This window comes from Castanea sativa, chromosome 6 (assembly GCF_040712315.1).
Source record: "Castanea sativa cultivar Marrone di Chiusa Pesio chromosome 6, ASM4071231v1".
In the NCBI taxonomy this organism is placed as follows: Eukaryota; Viridiplantae; Streptophyta; class Magnoliopsida; order Fagales; family Fagaceae; genus Castanea; species Castanea sativa.
In genome coordinates this window covers 12,448,562-12,473,904 of record NC_134018.1, presented here as the reverse complement: position 1 = coordinate 12,473,904, position 25,343 = coordinate 12,448,562, and the positions used below count along the sequence as shown (strand labels likewise).

The window sequence follows — 25,343 nt, the reverse complement described above, 5'->3', positions numbered from 1 at the left end:
GTCACCAAAAAATAAAAAATAGCATTGCTTTTTTAACCAATATGGATGAAAATTTTACAGCTGGGTGACACTCTGATCACGAGCACAAAATAGAAAGTAGCAAATTTGGTGGCAACTATCATTTTGCACCAATGCTTGTACAAAAGTGTCATTTGTCCATGCTTGTGGAAAAAGGCGAATTTACCAGGACAGGTGCTAACTCGCTGCCTATGGAGAAATTCAATAACATTGAGAAATTTTTTATTTACATTAACAATAAGCATGGAGATTCATTCTCTTTGAGCGGGCAGAAGAGATCATCAGTTGGACCAATAATTCTCTTGCATCTATATTGTATGAACCATATGTTGTGAGAAACATGATGCACTATATATTTGAAGCATTTTCTTATCTCAAATGTGGCAGGAGTGCTGGTGCACCCTAATTGAATAGCCACAGTAACTCCAATCCCATAAATCCTTCAGGGAACCACACCATGTCTCAGCAATTTCTGGCAACTAGCAGTCAAGCTTCTTTCAGTGCAAGCCAGAGTGCTCTCACCAATCAGTCCAGATGAGATTTGCCACGAGTACATCTCAGAGAGTTGATAGTTACTCTGTTTTTACACGCTTAGAATGGCTTTGCCTCATCCAATCAGTACTTTCCTCAGCAGTTCCATAGGGATGGGCAAGTTGCCACGCAAGCAATTTTTGTTGCTGCCATTTAATGAATGAATTTAGTGTCACCAGCAATTATAATAAGACATAAAAGCTCTCACACAGATTCAGTAATTATAAGTTCCAAAATAATTTTTGGCAAAAGAAACAAACACCCCCCCCCCCCCCCCTCCTCTTTTCCCTCAAAAAAAAGAAGAAACACTTACCCAAACCCTAATAAGTGGCCCTCCAGCTTTAAGCTGCAAGACACTCATAATGTCCTTCCCATTGACCAGCGGTTTTACATCCCACACTTTCTCAAGACCTGCATTCAATTTAATAGATAAACAAATAACGGCAAAAAGGATTTGCACGAATCCTTCCCAAGACTTGATGAGCATTAGGATTAACTGATGTTTCCCAACAAGGAAAACATAACTAGGCCAAAGAATATAATGATTTTTGCCACCTTCTAGTTTTGTTGTCAATTAATATATTTCAATACTGGGCCGCTCCTATACATAATTATGCATGGATGGAATTCACAAAATCAGAGAATTAAAAGGCAGTGACCAGATAATCCACGATTGAACACTGCAAATCATGCAGATTTTCAGATATGAAAAATTGAAGGCAATAGACTTCTATGCTTTGAAAGCGTGAGGTTTCATAAAGTAACAATCAGTTATGGCATGCTACTCAGACAGATATTAGACCACAGATGTCACTTGCCACCAATAAATATGGAATTCCAAAGCATATTTAGCATGCAATCCTTCGAAGGCCTCCTAAGTTTAAAATGAAAGTTCGAGAAAATGTCGCTCGCCACCAATAAATATGGAAGTCTAGAGCATATTTAGCATGCAATTCTTTGAAGGCCCCCTAAGTTTAAAATGAAAGTTCAAGAAAATAGTGAAAGAGACATTGTCCATACCTAATTTAGCAATGGCACTTTCAACTGCCTCAAATAGATCTCTTTGCTTGTCCAATTGAAAGTGCTGCTTTGGAAAATCTTCAGTACAATCAACTTCAGTGGGATATAACAATGTAGACAACAACAAGGTCACTCGCCAAAAATCTTTGATTTCTCGTAGAAGTAATCCTGTATAGGTAAGAACAAAATGTTAGCCATAAGAAAGTTATGCAACTTAAAAATTACAATAACAAGTTAGATTACATGATTAGGTAACAAAACATATTAGAAACCAATAAAGGAGTGTTATTTAACCAAATTATAAAAAAGGCCCACTTCTGGATCTAGATTGATTCAGTGTCTAGTCAGAATTCACAACTTTTATTTTGATTATCAAAATGATTGGTCCAAAACCAAATTGAAAAAAATATTCACTTTCATTGTCATAGCCAGATGCATGTCCCACACATATATGCCTTGAACACAAAGATGTATAACCTTTTTTTTACACATTTAACTTAATTCTTTAATGGAATTATTAGCAGTTGGAACTATAATAATTCAAAATACCCCCACAAATTTTAATTTGCAAGTTGTGGAGTTTCTAGCAAGTTGGCAAGGCAGGTTTGGTAGATGTGGCAATGTCAAAAATTGGAGAGAGAGGAATGCTAGGAATTTTTGAAGGATGTGAAATATTTGTACTTGATCTGAAGCTTTTATTCTTCAAATCTTTATTTCAGTGGATAAATGTTTCCAATCTGTTCTCTTTTGCCAAGCTGAGATGCTTGATGCCTGTACTTTTAGTGCTTACTATTGGTGTACCTATTGTACACAGTACATGGGTTGTGCTCAATGAAATATTTACTTATAAAAAAATACAGATTTATTTGGATATTGAAAGAAGAGATTAAAAAAAATTTATAAGTTTTTGAAACTTTAAATTATATGAAGATTTTTAAAATCATTTATTTCATTATGTCCCAAACCTCAGTTAAGATTGTTAGTCCCAGATCATTTATTCAACTATTATTGGAATAGGGCTCTTTGGTGCCCATTTTTTCAAATTTCAAATAATAATCATAATAATAATAATAATAATAATAGTAATTTAAAAAAAAAAAAAAACTCATCACATAAGTCACAACAAATTTAAAGAAGAAAAAAAAACTAATAAATGGGATGGAAAACAATAAATTATTACCTAAACGTTATGTTACATTTAAAACACAGTAGAATTGTAATTGTTCTAAACTTATTTATTACATTTATTTCCTCCCTTCATTTTCATTCTCTTATGGGTCTCTCTCTCATATTGTTCTCCTATTACTTTTTTTTTTTGATAAGTAATCAGAAAGCTTATATAAATGAGAAAAAGAAAGTCATACAAGAAGTTCATGATGATGAACAACAAGAGAATGAGAAAAGCTACTAGGGAACAAAGCTAAGAGAGGACATAAACACTGAGAGAGAAGAGCAATTAGTAAACCCCCAACACCGAGACCACTCTAATAGACTACGCTGGCATAAAAGATTTAGCTCAATCAAGGTCTTCTCTTTGTCCTCAAAGGAACGGCGATTCCGCTCCAACCACACAGTCCACATTAAGCACCCTGGAATCAAATTCCATATGTCCGACTTATCCTTTCCATGCCACTGATGCCAGCAAGAGATCAAATCCGCCACCGATCCTGGCATAACCCAAGGAATCCCAAAGGCCTGAAGCATCCAAAACCATAGGGAGTGGGTAACCGGGACAAGGCAGAGAAGGTGGTTAACCGACTCCCCATCCATGCAACACAAACAACACCTATTAACCAAAGGCCTACCCTTAAGCATGAGGTTATCCAGGGTGAGAATCCGGCTATGAGCAAAGGCATCACGTAAAGAACGCCACCCGCTTAGGGATCTTAGGTTTCCAAACCCCCTTCCAAGGAAGCCAAGAATCCGAAGCACCCCGGATCGCGAGGTAATAAGACCGAGCATCAAACATACCATCCCCTTTAAGCCTCCAATAAAGGATGTCTCTCCTACTACCCTGAGGGATACGAGCTTGATAAGCCGAGAAGAGAATACGAAGCCGCCAACTCCCAATCCTCAAAAGCTCTATAAAACGTTATATTCCACACTCTAACAAGCATTCCCTTCTGGAATCCACAAAACTTCTGAGATACAGGCATCCTTGACCGATGAACACTCATAAAGCTCAGGATAGAGAACTTTTAGAGTAGCGTCACCAACCCACCTGTCATGCCAAAAACGGATACGAGTGCCTTCCCCCACTACAAATGAAAGATGCTTAGAAAAGTTCTCCCAACCTTCGTTAATGCTTCTCCAAAGGCCGCACCCATGGGACCTCCTGCAAGCCCTAGTCCTCCACCCCCCTAGCCCCTCGCCATATTTAGAAGAAATAACACGACGCCACAGGTGGGTATCTTCGTGGCCATATCTCCACAACCACTTCCCTAATAAAGCCTGATTAAACGACACCACCTTTCTTAACCCCAATCCACCCTTCTTGACGGGAAGACACACCTTATCCCAGGCCACCAAAGGATATTTGAAGCCCCCCTCCGAAGACCCCCAAAGGAACTTCCTCTGAATATATTCCAATCTAGCCGCCACAGCTTTAGGAATAGTAAAGAGGGATAGAAAGTAAGTCGGGAGACATGAGAGAGTACTCTTAATTAACATGAGCCTCCCACCCTTAGATAAGTAGAGACGCTTCCACCCAGAGAGCCTCTTCTCCATCTTTTCCAAAATAGGATTCCAGATCAAGGGGGACTTAAAAGAAGAACCCAATGGCATCCCCAAATACTTCATAGGCAATTTACCTACTCTACATTGAAGCACATTAGCCAAAGCATCAAGATTATTCACCTCCCCCACGGGGACAATCTCGCTTTTCCCCACATTGACCTTCAAACCCGTAAACGCCTGAAAACAAGACAACACCAGCCTAATTGACAGTAGCTTCTCCCTAGAGGCCTCACAAAATATGATGGTGTCATCCGCAAATAACAGATGGGAAATACTCACCCCAGCAGAATTCACAGCTCCCACCTGGAAACCCCGAATAAGATAACACTCCTCTGTCTTCTGCAAAAGCCTACTTAAAACCTCCATTATCAAAAGAAATAACAACGGAGATAGCGGATCCCCTTGTCTCAACCCACGAGAGCTACCAAAAAAACCCTCAGGGGAACCATTTACAAGGACTGAGAATCGAACAGACGTAACGCAAGCTTTAATCCACCCCCTCCATTTCTCCCCAAAACCCATCCGGCCCAACAAATAAAACAGGGCCTCCCAGTTTACGTGATCATAAGCTTTCTCAATATCCAGCTTGCAAACCACACCCGGAATTCTGCTCTTCAACCTCCGCTATCCAAACATTCATTAGCAATAAGCACGTAATCCGGGACCGCCTTCCGCCAACAAACGAATTCTGAGTCTCAGAAATGAGATTATCCAAAACCCTCCTCATCCTATTAGCCAGCACCTTAGACAACAGCTTATAAACACTACCCACCAAACTAATGGGGCGAAAGTCTTTAATGTTAACGGCACTGCACTTCTTAGGAATTAAAGTGAGGAACGAAGCATTTAAAGACCTTTCAAACGAAGAATGCCGATGAAAATCTTCAAAAAAATCCATTACATCCCTTTCCACGACACTCCAACAATTCTGAAAAAAGGCCATGGTAAAGCCGTCAGGACCCGGGGCTTTATCCCCCTCCAACTCCTTTAGAACCTGGAAGACTTCCTCCTTTGTAAACTCCTTCTCTAGAGACACCCGATCCTCCTCTTCAATACGGGCAAATTCTAACCCATCCATAGAAGGACGCCCCACCTCAGTTTCCTTATACAACTCTTGGTAAAAGAGGACTATTTGAGAGCGTACATCATTCTCATCCTCATAAAGGATACCGTTCACCTCCATCCTTTTAATTTGATTAGCATTTCTATGGGAGTTTGCTAATCTATGGAAAAACCGAGTATTATTATCTCCCTCTTTCACGAATAAGGCCCTCGACTTTTGCCTCCAGGAAGTCTCCTCAAGAGTAGCCAAGTGCTCTATGTCCCCTTTGAGTTGGAGACGCCGAATCTGATCCTCACTAGAAAGACCCACTAGCTCCTCTCTCAGGTCTAACCCCATCAGCTCAGTCAGCATGTTCTTCTTTCTAAAAGCCAAATCACCAAACTCCTCTCTGTTCCACTTTTTTAAATCTGCTTTTAGAGCCTTCAAATTTTGGGCCAAGATGAAGCTTGGAGAGCCCTCAAAACTGTAGCTACCCCACCACTGCTTAACTCTATCAACAAAGCCCTCATCCTTTAACCACATGTTCTCAAATTTAAAGGCACTTCGTCCACGCCGAACAACACCAGCTTCCAGCAGAAGAGGGCAGTGGTCTGAAAGAATACGGGGAAGTACCCGTTGGGATACATTCTCGAAGTGCTCCTCCCAATCAGGAGAGACCAAGGCCCTGTCGATTCTTGACATAGAGGGAAGACCGGAATCTCTAAACCAAGTGAACGAAGCCCCCTCTAAAGGTAAATCAACTAAGGAATTATTCTCTATGAAATCTGAGAATGCGTGCATAGCGGGGCTGAAAGTCTCACAGCCAAGTCTCTCACTTGGGTATCTGATAATATTAAAATCACCTACCAGACACCACGCCACAGGCCACCTAGCGCGCACCTGAGACAACTCCCCCCACAAATTAGGCCGTTGCCCATTGTCATTAGGTCCATACACACCTGAACAAGCCCACACAAAATCATCCACCACTCCTCTCAATAAAACACTGATAGAGAATTGACCCACACTAATATCCAACTTCTCAAAAACCCTCTTATCCCAAATCAGCAAGACCCCACCTGAAGACTGCACAGCATCCAAAGCAGCCCAATCAGTGAACGGACTACCCCATAAACTCCGAACAAAGACCCCATCAATAGACGAAACTTTTGTTTCTTGAATACACACAAAATCGCACTTCCACTCTTTTAGAAGGTTCTTACACACCTCTCTCTTCCGGGGATTATTAAGCCCCCTTACATTCCAAGAAAGCAATCGTGTCGTCATTTAAAACTACTAGCACCCCCCAAGTCAGTCAAAGAGTCTCTGCTCTTACTCCTAGCAATGGCCCCCTCATAATTGACATCTGAAATCAGCCCCTTAAGCTCCCTAAGGCCTCGTGTCCCTGACTTAGCAGGTCTCTTAGCCACCTCTTCGTCCTTCACCTTGAGGCAGTCCTGTTCAAGTATGCTAAAAAGGGTCAAACATTGAGCTTCATGTTTCACAATAGGGAACCCCACCAATTTACAGAATTTTTTCATCAGCTTGGATACCCAATCCAAGTGTGGACCAGATACATTCCTCTGTGCTCCCTCTACAAAATCCTGAGTCAAAGTACCCACGTTTGGATCAAAAGGAACCCAAAGAGACAGAGGTTCACAGTCCAACACACAATTATCGTTCTCTCCACTGCCACCACCACTGACCACCCCCCCATTGGACTCCCTAGGAAGAATGGAGAGCCCAGAATCTGCCTGAAAATACCCAACTGAATCCACCTCTTCCACAATTGTTTCCCCTTCCCCAAGCTGAACCTCCAACATGTTACCCAAGTCTACAAAAGACATCAGACCATTACTCACCGGCCCATTCCTAACCAAGTCCGAGCCAACCACCAAGTCGCCGGTGACACCCAGCTCCAAAAACCCGAACCGATGAGGCGATCCAGTATCTGGGCTCGAAAGCCTAGTCAGCTCCTTGCCGGCGTCGATAATAGCTTTATCGGCGCCGCAAGGGGCCTCACCAACTATTCCGGTCATTGGGTCTTCGCCACACGCCGTCGCCGACCACGTCTCTTCCTCCCTTGAACACGAGCCCACTAGACCCACTCTCGGAACCAGATCCTCCATCAGCATCTTAAGTCTGGATCCCGAAACTACATCAGAGCTCTGGCAGTGGGCTGGGTTCAACATTTTTGGATTTTTACGTGGCCTCCACTCTCTACTGGGCTTGGCTGGAACATTGGGGCTGGAGGGAATATGCTTAATGGGCTTTGAGGGTTTAAATGAGTTTGGGCCCACTTCATTTACCTCAGACCACACAATAGCCCAACTCCCATCTAACCCACGTTCCAATCGCATAAAGAGGTCCAACGATAACTCAGATTTCTTCCCATCACTATCAATATCCTTTACCGTTGACAAAATCTTCACCCCTAGAAGCTCCCTCTGCCCGAGAGAACTAGCCTTGCAAGAATCACGGTAAGCACATCTTGAATCTGACACAATCTTCTTTCCAACCTGCTCCCTCTGTCCTAGGACACTATTCTTGCTGAAATTGCGACTGCTTTCTGACCAAATCTTCACCCCTCCCAACGCAGCTTTCTTCTTCCCTTCAACCCCTCTGACGGTGGTATTATTCCGCTGCCCCACCACCACTGATGCATAGGATGAGACAACAGTGTTTGGTTTCCCTTTGTTTGTCTCACCACCTTGCATAAGGGAGCTGTCACCCTCCACCGGCGCCTCCACCTCTGTAGCACCCTGAGTTCTCCGAGAAGATCCCTGGCTGACCAGAGAGTCTGGTCTCAATATTTTCCTCAGATTAATACCGAAATAGTGCCAACCACATCCCAATCTTCCTTCTGGTATCACTATAGTACCCTTCCGGCGACCATGAAGAAGTTCTGATACCATTAGAAACTTACCATGTGCATTTGACCCCAGTTGAAGGATGTACACCAAGTTACCTTCTCTAAAAGTTCTTGCATATTGATCAGGTGATTTCTTAGAATGTAAATCCTCCAAAAGGATCATGAATCGATGTGCACTCTCCTTCCCCAGAAACACAGAGCGCATTGAGGAATGTCCTCTCTCAAAAATCCGTAAAGAGAAAAAAGAACCCCCCTCCACAATGGAAAACTCAAAAGTTTTGGATTCAATGAAGAAAAAAGTGGAACCACCCATAATCAGTAGAGTTCTATCCTCTATTAATTTAGGTAAAGATTGCAAAGCAATCCTCCTATTACTATTAACTATCTTCATTTACAAGTTTTCTATGGTTCCAGAATCCAAACTAATCAAGCAATACTACAAATGGAAAGATCAGTGCATCAAAGTTCAATTACTCATGAGTTAATATTTCTAATTCTATTCCATTTCCTATCTTTCCTTTTCTTTTTGGGGATGGGGCTCTCTCTCTCTCTCTCTATATATATATATATATGTGTGTGTGTGTTTATGCTACAAATTTTCCACTATACCATTCCCTTGACCGTACAAAGTAATTCTGCTGGGTTTCTTTGAACACACGCAGGCATGCAAGTTGTCTTTATGAATTATTACCTGAATGGAGATACAATTTTACTAAACTGTTTAAAGGCTAATAGTGGATGCACTAAACAAAACAGAACTTCAATAGACTTTAATTAAGGTTTTGCCCACAACAATTAGAAACGGAATCTTGATTCTGCAGATATTGAAAAAAGGATATACAATGCAGTATATAGAAACAATACCTGTCAGTACCCGAAGTTTTGAAGTAAGAGGGACATCATCCAATCCTGTTCCCCAATTAACTTCAATGGGTTGGATGTTCCCATCAGACACTAGGAAAGGAATCAAAGATAAGAATTTGTCCAATGCACTGTGTAGATTTAAAACCTACAGTAAAGGAAAAATTGTGACCAAACTATTATATATCTGCAAATTAAAGAAATACTGAAATAATTTACATTAGAACTTGTAATTTAAACCAAAATATCTAATGTTAGAGAGAGTAGGCTTAAGCTTACTGTCTCAGCATCACTGGCTTTTCGCTTAAGAGACTCCCGGAAAATGTAATTGACAACAGGTATCTGTAGTTCAAGAACGAACTCTAGCATAATTAGGGAATAATCTAAAAAACTTGGAAAGCTACATTCAGGAACAAGCATATATATCAAGTACAGCAATTATTATCAGTCACTCAAAAGCATAATTAAGGAATAATCTAAAAAATTCCAAAATATTATACTTTGGCCCTTGAACTAAAATATTAAAAAAAGTTACCAAGGATTAAACTCTTACTCCTTTCTTCAGTATCATTCTCCCTAAAACCAAGAAAACCAATCAAGACATATAACAATAGAAGGAACCCACCAGGTCATTTCCACTTAAGATTCAAGCAGAGTAACAGCTGCTGCAGTGGCAGCACAATAGATGACCACTCACTTTGTGGATTACATTATTCAGCTCCCAGTACGGGAGACAACAAGAATCATTTCAGCTAGGCTATTTCACCCAAGAGAGAGAAAAATCTTTGTTTTGGTAACAAAGATTTTTTTTTTTTTTTGATAAGTAATAAAGATAATTTCATTGATATTAAAAAGAGAAAGTCACCCAAGTACATAGGGAGTATACAAGGGGGAACAAATCAAAGACGAACATTACAAAAGTCAAGAAAATCCAAAATAGAAAGAAAAGGATGGCTTCTCCACACAGAGAACCAATCAAGTAAGGTTCGGAAAAAAAGAAGCTTAAGATCAAGCATGGAACATTACAAAGACGAACCAATCAAAGACGAACATTACAAAGATTTTTATTACACTTCTTTAAAACATATTCAGTCCTGTTCTCCCAAAAAACCTAGTCCTGGGATTTTATATATATAAATATTTTTTCCCCTTTTGGGGGGAAGGGATTGATAACACCAAAAGAAAGAAGAGTCAATGAATCTGTATTGTCAAAACAACATAGTTACTAATACCAGTTGAACAATGCACTTTGCTACATGTGCAATAATGATAATGCTAGTACAACATGCCATTCAACCGGTAAGATGGAAGCCACAAACACAATGGATAAGAAAAGGGATAAAGATAGTACCTTTTTGGCCTTGTTATCTTTATATATGGTCTTCCTAAATGGGAGGAACAAGGCAGCATACAAGGACAGCCTTCGTTGTTCATCCTAAGATTCACATGTTACACAAAACGATAATTCCAAGAATAACATAAGAAACTAAACATAGAAGAGTAGAGGATGAACTAGAGCCACTATTGATAATGATACATAACTGCAAACAACAAATGAGAGTAATGTGAGAAAATTAAGTAGATATATAATGTTCATATACTAGCCACTTACATTGAAAGTAGAGTCTCCAATCAATTGAATGAGGCTCCATGTAGCATCTAAGTAACCAATGCAAAACCTATACAAGGTAAATGGAAATAATTGAGAATGAAAAACATACAAAAGTGGAAAACAAAGCACATGAAAAGCAAAAGGCTGATTATGTGCAAGGAATTCCGTCTGATTACATGTACCTCTTAAAAGGCATGTTGATCAAACCTGAGTAGACATATAAATGCTGAATTTTGGGTTTTTTTTTTCTTCTTATTAAATGCCTCACATGTCATAAAAAAAGGCCATAAATATTTGAAGTCAAAAGGCACACTATAAGGTACTGGGGACTCCAACAGCCTAGGTACATGTCCAAGCTGAAGCAGAGTCTGGTGCATTTTTAATACATGAAATTCCCAAAAATGCTTGGGGAGAGAAAAGAGTCAAACGCTTCTCCAAACTGGTTAACCAACCAAGATAAGGAATATCTTGGCGCATTAATGGTTGAAACATTGTCCATTACAAAAGGAAAATGATACCCCATTTATTAATAACATTATTGTCTAGCTATTATTGCTGCAAGATCAAGAGAAAGAAACAGAGGTTGAACCAAAGAAGAACAAGGATCAAAAGATTTTACGTGTAACTCGTCAACAATTCTTGAATCACCTATAGTTCATAAATTTTCTCCTCAAGCCAGTCAATCTTAAAGGAGTGAAAAATGAAATACATAAAACAAAAATATTGACTAGAATGAAACTAAACTAATAATATTATTAGAAAGATCTCCTTAACTTTGCACCTTCAGCACTAAATATTCCTCCAATTGTGCCTCACTGCACCTGGCACTTCTTTAGCAACTAGGTGCGCTTTTTATATAACTGACAAGGCCACTCAGAACCAATCCTGTTCCTATTAATGTAATCATTTTATCCTTAATATTAATATGCATGGAAAAACTATAGAGTTTGTACTCAATAACATTATTTGAGGAACTTTTTGATTCATAAACTTTTTTTTTGATAAGGAAGTTTTATTGAAAAGAGACTACTTCATACAAAATGACTCAATAAACATAGGAACAGAATATCTATTCATGCCTCCCCGAGCTAGAGACCAATCAAACAAAGTCCCAACAAAATGAGCTAGAAGCTAGTACCTAGAACTCTCCAAGTCCAAAAACGTTCTCCTACTCCGTTCTCACCAAAGGGTCCACATCAAACTAAGGGGAACCATATTGCAAATATCCAACAAATTTTTTCCAAAACAACTCTGCCAACCAAACAAAATATCTTTCACACTCCTTGGAAATACCCAGGAGATGCCAAAAGACATCAATACAAAACACCACAATTGATAAGCCACCTTGCAATGAATCAAAAGGTGATTCACCCCCTCCCCACTATACCGACACATACAACAGCAAACCACGATAGTATATTCTCCCTTCCTAAGATTGTCACAAGGATCTTCCCCCACACTGCCATCCAAATAAGAAAGGACACTCTCTGAGGGCCCCCCTTCACTCCCCAAATACCCTTCCAAGGAAAAGTGACAGGAGAGGGCTACCTCAAAGCTTGGAAAATACATCGTGAATTTTTTAGGTAATCATTGAAAGCTTCTTTCTAACCTTGAACATTGGATTTGACGAAGGGTGCTAATTCCAAATCTTTCCTACAAATTGGGCTAAGGAAGTATATCAAAGCTCGTCATACTACTAGCACTACACCCGTTAGGTAAAGTAGGATGGATGACATGGGATAGAATTGTGTAATAGGCTTTGAGACCTATATGATGCAGGATCCTTAAGAAATTCAGCACTATATTAGGTTTCTTGATAAGTTCCTGAAAGATTCTTGGATTTAGTTTGGTGTTTAAAGGACTTAGTGGTGGCAAGACTGTAAGAACAGTACTTATAAAAATTTAAATAAATAAAAAAAATAAAAAGTCATAAAAAGAGTGAATCTCTTTTCAATAAGTAAAAAAAATTTTAAATGATGAAAGAATGATGAAACCCTAGCTCAAATTACACCTCCTCTTGTAAGAACAAGGTGGAGTATAAGACCATGGATTCAAGAATGACAAGTATGTGTGTGTGTGTGTGTGTGTGTGTGTGTGTGTGTGTGTAACATACCAATCACGAAAGAAGGGCAAAGCCATAGTACAAGAGGGGTTATACAAGTGCACAACCAAAAAACGAACATATGAAGTTACAAAGTGTGTGTGTGTGTGTGTGCGTGTGTATTAATTAATTTTTTATTAAAAAAACTAAAAGAATTACAAGCGAGATCTCCAATACCCCTTAACCATTCAGACAAGGATCTTAAGAATAGAAGTCCCAAACAATGTGGTCTAACTCCTTCAAGCATCATAGAAGTTCTCCCCCTCCAAAAACACCATGTCAAACATAATGGAATAGCATACCACACATAAAATGTTTCTTAACATTACCTAGCCTAAAAGATACATCACTGAATTTGGCATTACCCAATAAACTTCAGTAAGGCAAAAACCTAGAGATCCAAGCTCTGTTTTTTATTGGTATGTTACATCCCATTATTATAAGAAAAGTAAATCAATTTAAGCTAGAGTTCATTGGCAGCAGCCAAATCTCATTAGCTATAGCACAATGCAAGAAAAGATGATTAATTGTCTCCCAGCAACTTTTTGCACATACAACACCAACCAACCATGATTATGTTTTGCCTACAAAGGTTATCCACCATCAAGATTTTACCATGAACAACTGTCCAAACAAAGACTTCAACCTTCTTTAGAGATTTTGTCTTCCTAATTGCTCTCCAAAAGAAATCTATTCTTGATAGTAAGATCTCACATCAAACATCCAGTTCATGGATAAAGCCTAACCAATCCAAACCATGCCTCTCCCGGAGGACTTTTGAGGACTTGGATAGCTCTAGTGATCAGTTGCTTGCTTCTTTTTGTGGAACTCTATTTGATTGGTCTCGGGCGTGGGGACTCACGTCTAGTGATTCCCTCACCTCTTTTCTTTGTTCCCTTCTCCTATTGTAATTTCTTTGTTGTTTGGTTTTCTCTCTTGTTTCTCTTTGTTTTCTTTTTCTTGTATTTCTGGGTTGCTATGTGTTTTTCAGGCATAGAGTAACCTTCGTATATATATTATTCTTACTTATCAAAAAAAAAGAATTTGGGACGTTCGCTTCAATCGTGGTCCTAACGATTGGGAGGCAAATGTGGTGGACGAGTTCCTTCGTCTCTTGGCATCCAATTTACCTTCAGGGACTGATGGTGATCGTGTGAAATGGAAGTTGAAAAAAGATGGGGATTTTACAATTTGTTCATATTATCATAAGTTACATGGTTCTTCTGCTGCTGTTTTTCCTTGGAAAGGCATTTGGAAGGCTAAGGCACCCCGTCGTGTATCTTTCTTTGTCTGGACAGCTACATGGGATAGGATCCTCACAAGAGATAACCTGCGACTTAGAGGTTTTGACTTCGTCGACTGGTGCATTATGTGTCGTTGCTGTGGTGAGACAGTGGATCATTTGTTGTTACATTGTGGAAAGGCTCATTGGCTGTGGTGTTTTGTCTTTAGGATTTTTGGGATTTCTTGGGTTCCCTCATGTACGGTGTCAAATTTTCTTTTTAGTTGGTGGAATTGGTTGGGGAAGCATTCTTCTTACAGTTGGAACTTAGTTCCATTGTGTTTGATGTGGTGCATTTGGAAGGAACGCAATCGGCGGACGTTTGAGGATTTGGATAGATCCGAGGACCAAATGCTTGCTCTATTTTTTGGTTCCCTATTTGATTGGGCTAGGGCTTGGGGACTCACATCTAGTGACTCTCTTTCTCTTTTCCTTAGCTCTCTTTCTTTGTTTTTTTTTTTTGATAGGTAATCAGAAAGCTATTATAAATGATAGAAAAAAAGACATACAAGAAGTTCATGATGATGAACAACAAGAAAAAAGCTACTAGGAAACTAAGCTAAGGGAAGACAAAAACTCAGAGAGAGAAGAGCAATTAATAAAGCCCCAACAACGAGACCACTCTAAGAGACTACGCTGACATAAAAGATTTAACTCAACCAAAGTCTTCTCTTTGTCCTCAAAAGAACGACGATTTCGTTCCAACCACACAATCCACATTAAGCACCCTGGAACCAAGCTCCATATGTTCGACTTATACTTTCCATGCCACTGATGCCAGCAAGATATCAAATCCGCCACCGATCCTGGCATAACCCAAAGAATCCCAAAGGCCTGAAGCATACAAGACCATAGGGAATGGGTAACAGGACAATGCAGAAGAAGGTGGTTAACCGACTCCCCATCCTTGCAACACAAACAACACCTATTAACCAAAGGCCGACCCTTAAGCATAAGGTTGTCCAAGGTGAGGATCCGACCATGAGCAGCAGACCACAAAAAGAACGCTACGCGCTTTGGGATCTTTGGTTTCCAAACCCCCTTCCAAGGAAGCCAAGAATTCGAAGCACCTCGGATCGCGAGGTAGTAAGACCGAGTGTTAAACTTACCATCCCCTTTAAGCCGCCAGTAAAGGGTATCTCTCCTACTACCCTGTGGAATACGAGATTGGATAAGCCGGAGAAGAGAATACGAAGTAGCCAACTCCCAATCTTCAAAAGCTCTATAAAACGTTAAATTCCACACTCTAACAGTATCCCCTTCTGGAATCCACAAAACCTCAGAGATACATGCATCCTTGACCGCTGAACACACATGGAGCTCAAGATAGAAAACTTTTAGAGTAGCGTCACCAATCCACCTGTCATGCCAAAAGCGGATACGAGTGCCTTCCCCCACTACAAAAGATAGATGCTTAGAAAAGTTCTCCCAACCTTCGTTAATGCTTCTCCAAAGGTCGCACCCATGAGACCTCCTGCAAACACTAGTCCTCCACCCCCCTTGACCCTCGCCATATTTTGAGGAGATAACACGAAGCCACAAGTGGGTATCTTCATGTCCATATCTCCATAGCCACTTCCCTAATAAAGCCTGATTAAACGGCACCACCTTTCTTAACCCCAATCCACCCATCTCAACGGGTAAACACACCTTATCCCATGCCACCAAAGGATATTTGAAACCCCCCTCAAAAGACCCCCAAAGGAAATTCCTCTGAATACTTTCCAATCTAGTCGCCACTGCTTTAGGAATAGTAAAGAGAGATAGAAAGTATGTCGGGAGACTCGAGAGAGTACTCTTTAGTAACATGAGACTACCACCCTTAGATAAATAGAGACGCTTCCACCCAGAGAGCCTCTTCTCCATCTTTTCCAAAATAGGATTCCAAATCAAGGGAGATTTAAAAGAAGAACCCAACGGCATCCCCAAATATTTCATAGGCAAACTGCCTACTCTACAATGAAGCACATTAGCCAAAGCATCTAGATTATTCACCTCCCCAACGGGGACAATCTCGCTTTTCCCAACATTGACCTTCAAACCCGTAAACGCCTAAAAACAAGACAACACCAACCTTATTGACAGGAGCTGCTCCCTAGAGGCCTCACAAAATAAGATGGTGTCAAACGCAAATAACAGATGGGAAATACTCACCCCAGCAGAGTTCACAACGCCCACCTGGAATCCCCGAATAAGATTACACTCCTCTGTCTTCTTCAAAAGTCTACTTAAAACCTCCATTATCAATAGAAACAACAACAGAGATAGAGGATCCCCTTGTCTCAACACACGAGAGCTACCAAAAAAACCTTCAGGGGAACCATTTACTAGGACTGAGAAACGGACAGACGAAACGCAAGCCTTAATCCATCCCCTCCATTTCACCCCAAAACCCATCCAGCCCAACAAATAAAACAGGGCCTCCCAGTTCACATGATCATAAGCTTTCTCAATATCCAGCTTGCAAACCACACCTGGAATTCTGCTCTTCAACCTACTATCCAAGCATTCATTTGCAACAAGCACTGAATCCAGAATCTGCCTTCCACCAACAAACGAATTTTGAGTCTCAGATATGAGATTATCCAAAACCATCCTCATCCTATTAGCCAACACCTTGGAAAGCAGCTTATAAACACTACCCACCAAACTGATGGGGCGAAAGTCTTTAATGTTAACGGCACTACACTTCTTAGGAATTAAAGTGAGGAACGAAGCATTCAAAGACCGTTCAAACATAGAGTGGCGATGGAAATCTTCAAAAAATCCATTACATCCCTTTCCACGACACTCCAACATTTCTGAAAAAAGGCCATGGTGAAGCCGTCAGGACCAGGGGCTTTATCCCCCTCCATCTCCTTTAGTACCTGGAAGACTTCCTCCTTCGTGAACTCCTTCTCTAAGGACACCCGGTCATCCTCTTCAATACGAGCAAAATCTAACCCATCCATAGAAGGACGCCCCACCTCAGTTTCCTTATACAACTCTTGATAAAAGAGGACTATTTGAGAGCGTACATCAAGCTCATCCTCATAAAGAATACCATTTACCTCAATCCTTTTAATTTGATTAGCATTTCTATGGGAGTTTGCTAATCTATGAAAAAACCGAGTATTATTATCTCCCTCTTTCACAAATAAGGCTCTAGACTTTTGCCTCCAGGAAGTCTCATCAAAAGAAGCCAATTGTTCTATTTCTCCTTTGAGTTGAAGGCGCCGAATTTGATCCTCATTTGAAAGACCCACTAGCTCCTCTCTCACATCTAACCCCATTAGCTCAGTCAGCTTGTTCTTCTTACAAAAAGCCAAATCACCAAACTCCTCCCTGTTCCACTATTTTAAGTCTGCTTTCAGAGCCTTCAATTTTTGAGCCAAGATGAAACTTGGAGAGCCCTCAAAACTGTAACCATCCCACCACTGCTTAACTCTATCAACAAAGCCCTCATCCTTTAACCACGTGTTCTCAAATTTAAAGGCACTTCGACCACGCCGAACAACACCAGCTTCCAACAGAAGAGGGTAGTGGTCTGAAAGAACACGAGGAAGCACCCGTTGGGATACGTTCTCAAAGTGCTCCTCCCAATCAAGAGAAACCAAGGCCCTGTCAATTCTTGACATAGAGGGAAGGCAGGAATCTCTAAACCAAGTGAAAGAAGCCCCCTCTAAAGGTAAATCAACTAAAGACTTATTCTCTATGAAATCTGAGAATGCGAACATAGCAGGGCTGAAAGACTCACAGCCAAGTCTCTCACTTGGGTATCTGATAATATTAAAATCACCTACTAGACACCATGCCATGGGCCACCTGGCGCGCACCTGAGACAACTCCCCCCACAAATTAGACTGCTGACCATTGTCATTAGGTCCATACACACCTGTACAAGCCCAAACAAAATCATCCACCACTCCTCTCAATAATACACTGACAGAAAACTGACCCACAATAACATCCAACTTCTCAGAAACCCTCTTATCCCAAATCAGCAAGACTCCACCTGAAGACTGCACAGCATCCAAAACAGCCCAATCAGTGAACGGACTACCCCATAAACTCCGAACAAATGCCCCATCGATAGACGAAACTTTCGTTTCTTGAAGACACGCAAAATCGCACTTCCACTCTTTTAGAAGGTTCTTACACACCTCTCTCTTCCGGGGATTATTAAGCCCCTTTACATTCCAAGAAAGTAGTCGTATTGTCATTTAAAACTACTAGCAATCCCCAAGTCAGTCAAAGAAGCTCTGCTCTTACTCCTAGCAGAGGCACCCTCATAATTGACATAAGAAATCAGCCCCTTAAGCTCCCTAAGGCCTCGTTGTCCCTGAATTAGCAGGTCTTTTAGACACCTCTTCGTCATTCACCTTGAGACACTCCTGTTCCAGGATGCGAAAAAGGGCCAAACATTGAGCTTCATGTCTCACAATAGGGAAACCCACCATTTTACAGAAAATTTTCACCAACTTGGATACCCAATCCGAGGGTGGACCAAACTCAGTCATCTGTGCTCCCTCTACAGAATCCTGAGTCAACGATCCCACCTTGAGATCATTAGGAACCCAATGAGACAGAGGTTCACATTCCAACACACAATTATCGTTCTCTCCACTGCCACAACCTCTTCTACATGTGTTTCCCCTTCCCCAAACTCAACCTCCAACACGTTACCCAAGTCTACACGAGGAAACAATCCATTTCTCATCACCGGCCCACTCCCTACCAAATCCAAGCCAACCATCAAGTCCCCAGTGACACCCAAATCCCAAATCCCAAGCCGATGAGGCACCTCGGAACCGGGGCTCGAGAACCCAGGCGAACCCTTGCCGGCGTCTATAATAGCTTTATCGGCGCTGCAAGAAGCCTCTACAGCTTTTCCGGTCACTGGGTCATCACTGCAAGCAGTCACCGACCTCGACTCTTCATCCCTTGAGCTCGAGCCCTCTTGTCCCACTATCGGAACCTGGACCTCCATCGGCTTCTGAAGCCTAGACCCCAGAGCGTGGGCTACGAGATCAGGATTAGAGCTCTGGCAGTGGGCTGGGTTTAGCATTATGAAGTCTCTTTCTTTGTAATTTATGTTTTTTATGTTTTTGCTTTCCTTTCCTTTTTGTTCTTCTGATTTGCTGATGCTATTTTGCATCTAGCAGTTTTCTTGAATATAATTTTTCTTACCTATCAAAAAATAAAAAAATATATATATATATATATACATATATCTCAACAAATTCAAGTTACCAATCATGCAAAGCTCGAGATAAAGTTGGACACCAATGAAGAACCTTGACTCTATGAGTGTACTTTTATCTTTAAAGAATTTGATGGCTGCTTGGTGTAAAAAAATTAAAAAATATATATATATATATATATATATATATATATATTGAATGAGGGAAAAAAGAAAACACCGTAAGCAATCACACGAAGAAGAAACAATAGAACTGCCAAAGCTATAAAAAAAACAAAAAACAAAAACAAAACAAAACAAAAACAAAAACAAAAACAAACAAACAAGCTGCTAGGAATTTATTGGACTCAATCTCTCTATGAAATATGAATTGATAATTACAAGAAGGCCTTTATGTAGGCTGCCACAATCCTTTTTCAAAAAAGACTAGAATTCCTTAATATTAAAGTAATAAAATAATTTCTGAACCAAGTAGGAAAATCACCAGACCATGGGCCTCTTATAAAGCCCATTCCAGCAAGTCTAAAAATCACCAGACCACCCCTTAAACATTAAGTCTCAAGAAAATTCCTTTTTTTGTAAGCAAAGAATAAGAATTAATAACAGCTATGAAAGCTTACTTTAAACTGACCAGAAACTTCTTAATGCAAAGAAACATAAAAGTAAGTCTTTTTAGTCACTAAAACAGCCTATGAAGGTAGCCGATTAGATCCCACATCAAAACAGACCCTTTTTTTGTGGAATAATTTCATCTTTGATCTTGCTTTTCCAAGAGCTTTTTGCTGGCTGCGTTAATGGAGTTAAAAAGCATAGGTGTGTTCACTACAAGTTAAGCTTAAGACTGCATATTGGACGCCTATTAGCAAGTCTCAACTTGTCCAATGAGGAGGAGAATGAAGGAAAGGTGTTATAGTATTGACATTAAAGATGTTATGCAGAAACAACAAGCATTAACAATTAAGAAATACATCAATTATACAAAACTATAGGACTTGTATAACACAGTTATGCATGTGAAGGGTAGTTTTCAGACTACTATTCACTTGGTCCATTGATACTCAAATTTCACACTTACAACCATCATTTATAAAATTTCAAGCATATTAAAAGCTAAATGAAATTTTATAGTAAAAATTGACAATTATTGTAGTAACATGTTACTTCATCCAAGATGTACTTTTTGCCAAAAACATTACCAAAAATAGACCTGAAAAATATGATTCCATAAAATTAACAAATACCTATCACAGCCTTCTGACTTGGCAGGCTCAAACTTGGGAGGAAGAGTGAAGACAATCCAAAATAACATCAAATCACAAATATACGTCATTGCTTTAACTGGTTGATTTCCAGAGAGCATGAGATCAATCTGCAAAAAGGGGTAACAGGCGAAGTCATCAATAATATTATTCAGTGCATTCATCATAAAAGAAGTTAAGAGTTGTTTCTCAAATATCACTCAATGTTCAGAGAAACTTAAGTATCAAGATAATGCACATACTTCAACTCCAATGCGCTCTCTGCTAATTTTAGCCGCAAGAGCATCTTTCACTTCATCACAGGAAGCAGCTTCCTTTAGCTCTTCATCTAATAGGAATCCAAATCTTGCACCTAAATGAACACAAATGAGACAATAGTGTTGCAAAAAGCAAGTGTGCATATAGAAGTTTAAAAATTAAAATAATATATATATAACAAAAAAAAACAAACAAACAAATTGGTGAGTTGAGGGGCCAAATCTACACCTATGTAATTGACAAGGTGCATCATTAAGACTGGGCAACCAAAGAGCTAAAGTAAATTTAGGGGAGGCATTTTCTTGCCTTTCTTGCCATGTACCTTACTCAAATCCCTATTGAGCCATTATCCACATGAGCATGCCAACTACAAGATTTATCAAAAAAGATTATACTTTTTCAAATTTTTGTTAGCACACATTTATATTCTTATCACGTACAAAAGTGAAAAGGAAAGAAAAAAAGAAAAAATGTCTTCAAGGCTTTCAAACAAAACATGATTTGGTTCAAAATCAATGTGCTACAACGTAGGAGGAAAACAAAAGGCAATATCAGTCAAGCATAAGAGAAAGGATAAAAAATTTAAAAAATAAAAATATGAGAGAGAGAGAGAGAGAGAGTGTGTGTAGGCCAAGGCTAGAAGGAAAGACATATCCCACAATTAATCAGAAAAATTATTCCAATAGAGAGAGCTGAATGGTTTAGGTATAGGACTGTTTGGAACTGTTAATATTAAGCTTAGGTAGAGTTAGGAATATGGGATATTTATTCATAAAGCTAATGGAACTTCACAGAGAAACATTTTTAAAAGATTTAAAAAAAAAAAAAAAAGACAACAATAAAAGTTTGCCACAAAAAATAAATGGCAAAGACAATAATAAAAGATAAAATTACAAATACCAAAACGGATGGCTCGAAGAACTCGTAATGGATCATCCAAAAAAGTAGTCTTCGGAGGTAAAGGAGTCACTATCTTTCCAGATTTTAGATCTGCAATGCCTGCAATGACAAAACAAAGGCCATAAAACCAAAGTTACAGTTAACATGGTGGGCAGAGTAGCCCAGGAAAAGAAAGGCAAAAGCAAATGACAACTATATTAACCTCTTTTAGTAAAATCTTCAACTGAATCAGTGTTAATATTGTAGAACAGGCTGAGGAATCAAATGAAATTAATCATTAAGATAAAAAAATTTCAAATCAATGATAACAAATCATCTTACAAATTGTATGCACACAGAGAGACAGAAAAAAAGGTCATCCTAAGCACCATAATTAGCCCATCATGACGACATGCATTTCCCATGAAAGATACCTGTTGATGGTTAAATCCCTTCTGTATGCATCCTCTTCTGCTGTGCCAAATTTTTGCTATAAGCCATAAGTAACCTTTATCAAATAAAAGAAGAGGAATTCGATGTCCCAGAGTGGAAAAAGTGTTTACTTTTAGTTCACTTACATATCAATGGGCAATAAAAATCATAGGAAAATTTTCCTTATGTTCTTTTATATGTAATCAACAGTTCTTTCCAGATAAATGTATGTGAGCACATGAACACGTGTATGCACAACACACGCGCACAGAGAGAGAGAAGGAAGACATTAGTCATGAAACACTAGCAGAGCATATGGATATTTTACACAAGCATCATGTCATAAAGAAATCAGCAAAACTCACTAGCCGATTTACCCTTAAAGTATTAACTCCCACAATGAAGAATTTGAACTGCTCTTTCAAATGATCAAAGTTTTAGAAGGCTAAAAGATGCTCCCAACATGGGAAAAGAAGAGAGTTGGGGGGGGAGGGGGGGGGGACACTTTTTTGGCGAGGTTTTAGGAGCAGCAGAGGCCCTTTTCTCTCTCAGAAAGACATCATCTACTAGAGTGTGTCAATTGAAATTTTTTTATAAAAAAATAAAAAGAAGCCGCAATGTTGCAGCTGAAAATATTTTAGTATAAAGCAACACCTTACACAAGCAGTATTTTACATATATTCACTCAGCTCTCTCCCCTTTCATAATGAAAATATCAACCACAAGTCATCCCCCAAGGAAAGCCTAAAATCATCTACATATGATTCTATAAGGTTTAGCTTCTATCCTGATATTTGAATGAAAACTACGATTTGTACTTAAACAACATGAGATCACATGTAGCTGAAGAAATGAGAACAAAAACAACCAAGCATTAAGAACGAGAAGAGTAAGAACATATTCAGAGCCTATCTTCAAACAAAAATTAAAAGAAATAGAACTACGAAAACAAGATGATAGAACATCAGTAAAGCACAACATGACCACTGAAAGTATCCCACAACATAAGGCCCCAGTTATGGCAAAGAAATTAGCAAAATCAACCTCATCATTAACCCATTAAAACCTTTTATTGCAAACTTTGAACAGCATTTTCTTAAACACACTAAATGCTACATAATTAACAAAAATGACCAGAAATATAACATATCAAACAATTTCTTGATTTATTTCAAATAATCATTGAAAATCATAACGAAAAAGTGTGAAAACTATATACCTTTGTAGGAATGCGGCTATTATCACTGTACTCTTCAGACCGTAAGTTTACAAAATCAATCCACATGTCAAAAAGGCGCATCCTTGCTGTTTCTAAATGTTTAGACTGTTCAGGATTGCTGAAAATCAAAGTCAAAGGAACCAAACACTTAATAAAATAAATAAATAAAAAGGCTAACACTTGCAAGGTAATGAATATGGTTATTGTCACAACCCAATAAAGTGCTAGCCACAAGTATGCCATACCCCAGAAACGCTTGGTAAACACCCAATGTGGGATTCAGGACACACCAGCACAACAGACACTTATCTAATTCGATTCACATTATTCAAGTATCACAGAAATCCATAAAGGAAGTCTATGCAGCAGAACATAGAATTGAATGTGCAAAAGCAAAGAGAGAATGAATGAAGGAATGAAATTGAAACATGCACCCATATGAAATTATAGAAAGCAAAGAGAAAATTAGAACATAAAAGACATAATTTTACATTGCCTGTAACACCCCCACTATAGCTTATGAATGTTAATAGGGTGGGATGTCTAATTTTACATATCAATTTCAAAAGTTTCCAGTGCCCCATATCCTCAAAAGTTGCAAAATGAATCTTCAAGACCTTCCACCCAAAAAAAAGAAAAAAAAAAGAATGAACTTCACACCATATTTATATACCACAAATGAAATTCCACAAAACCCATTTCATGAAACCCCAAAATACAGCCAAAAAACAATCAAGTACAAACATTTAGAACAGAGTTTGAACACCATATTTACATGCCAATAATGAAATTCCACAAAACCCACTTCACGAAACCCCAAAATATAGCCAAAAAAAAGAGTTCAAGTTCAAAAATTAAAAACAAAGAGTTTGAGTGTTGAATTAACATTTGTAGTAGTACCATGGAATAACAGCGACACCTTGGACTTGTTCTCCTGTAGACAACAAGTAGTCCCTGACTTTGTCGACGAATTCACTTCCCAACATGTTGTCGAGAGCGATATCAATGTCGTAGCACTCTTTCCCTAAAAGCTTGTCGCGGACCCAGCCACCTGCGACTCGGAGATGGCGATTGGTGAGGCCAAAATGGCGAAGAGTGGCGAGAAGCCTGTCGAAGATGTTCCGCTCAATCTGTGTCAGTTCAATCCTCTCCTTTACTTCTTCAACCACTGGTGCAGACGCAGAGTTTGTATTTGCCATTATTATCGCTTGGCTCTGCAATGCAAAGGCAAAAACCCTTGCGTTTGGGATTAGGAGTTTGTGCAGGGTATTAAGGAGAGTGAGTGGGAGTGAAAAAGCAAAAAAAATGGTCAAGATTTGAGATAAGGAGTCAATTTTTTACCACTTTTAAACGTGGGGGTGAATGGTGAATGGTGAATGGTGAACGGTGAATGGTGAAGGTGACGATTCTTATTCCAAAAATGATAAATATAAACCAAGAGCGATTGATTGAGTTATGAATAAAATTTAACCGTAAAATTGGTTGTAAATTAAAGTAATAATTTTGTTCAATATTTTTTTATTAGAGATGAATTTTGACAAATTTATTATTGGATTATACGTTTTTCTTATATCTTCAATGCTTGCAAAAGTTTTAAAAAATTAATGATTAATAACTATGTCATTAATAAATTATTTAAATTGCTAATTTTTCTAACATAAAATTATGCATAAAATATAATCTTGTATAATTCATAGAGTAAAAATATCTAATTGATACAAAATTTGATATGTGTATTAAGAGTATAAAAAACATACAATTCAACGGTTAGATTTACAAAATATGCATTAATGTTTATTTTATTGAATACGATTGTAAACTTAAGTTACAACCAATTTTATAGCTAAACTTTGTCCTTGTGTTATTATCGATTTGTTATAGTCACCACAATAGGGAATAATATTGGTTATTATTTCATGAATATATTATTACTAACATGCATGTTTCTTACGTAGAATATATCTTTTTTATTTGAAATTTTGCAAAAGTTTGAAACGTTTTAAAAGAAAGATTGAGTGTGAGTTTAGTACCTCTCATGA

At 39.0% G+C, this 25,343-nt stretch overlaps 1 protein-coding gene across 1 annotated transcript; it reads right to left on the bottom strand.

The window, feature by feature from the left end:
• Nucleotides 1-24,602, bottom strand: LOC142641641 (tRNA nucleotidyltransferase cca2-like). The gene is made up of 14 exons (XM_075816117.1): nucleotides 24,205-24,602; nucleotides 23,305-23,422; nucleotides 22,088-22,143; nucleotides 21,877-21,926; nucleotides 21,675-21,773; nucleotides 20,759-20,868; nucleotides 20,499-20,626; nucleotides 10,693-10,759; nucleotides 10,432-10,515; nucleotides 9,360-9,422; nucleotides 9,084-9,228; nucleotides 1,570-1,737; nucleotides 863-960; nucleotides 1-695 (listed from the first exon to the last, which is right to left on the bottom strand). Exons 1-14 carry the CDS (start codon nucleotides 24,501-24,503, stop codon nucleotides 591-593), a joined length of 1,590 nt encoding a protein of 529 aa, XP_075672232.1. The 5' UTR covers nucleotides 24,504-24,602; the 3' UTR covers nucleotides 1-590.
• Between the last annotated feature and the right edge of the window lie 741 nt (nucleotides 24,603-25,343).

Coding starts and splice junctions, on each gene's coding strand:
- LOC142641641 (XM_075816117.1), bottom strand. CDS start 24,503: ATGGCAAATACAAACTCTGCGTCTGCACCAGTGGTTGAAGAAGTAAAG. Junction 20,627..20,758: donor GAGAGCGCATTGGAGTTGAA/GTATGTGCATTA, acceptor CCCTTTTTGCAG/ATTGATCTCATGCTCTCTGG. Junction 9,423..10,431: donor AAGATAACAAGGCCAAAAAG/GTACTATCTTTA, acceptor CTTGAACTACAG/ATACCTGTTGTCAATTACAT.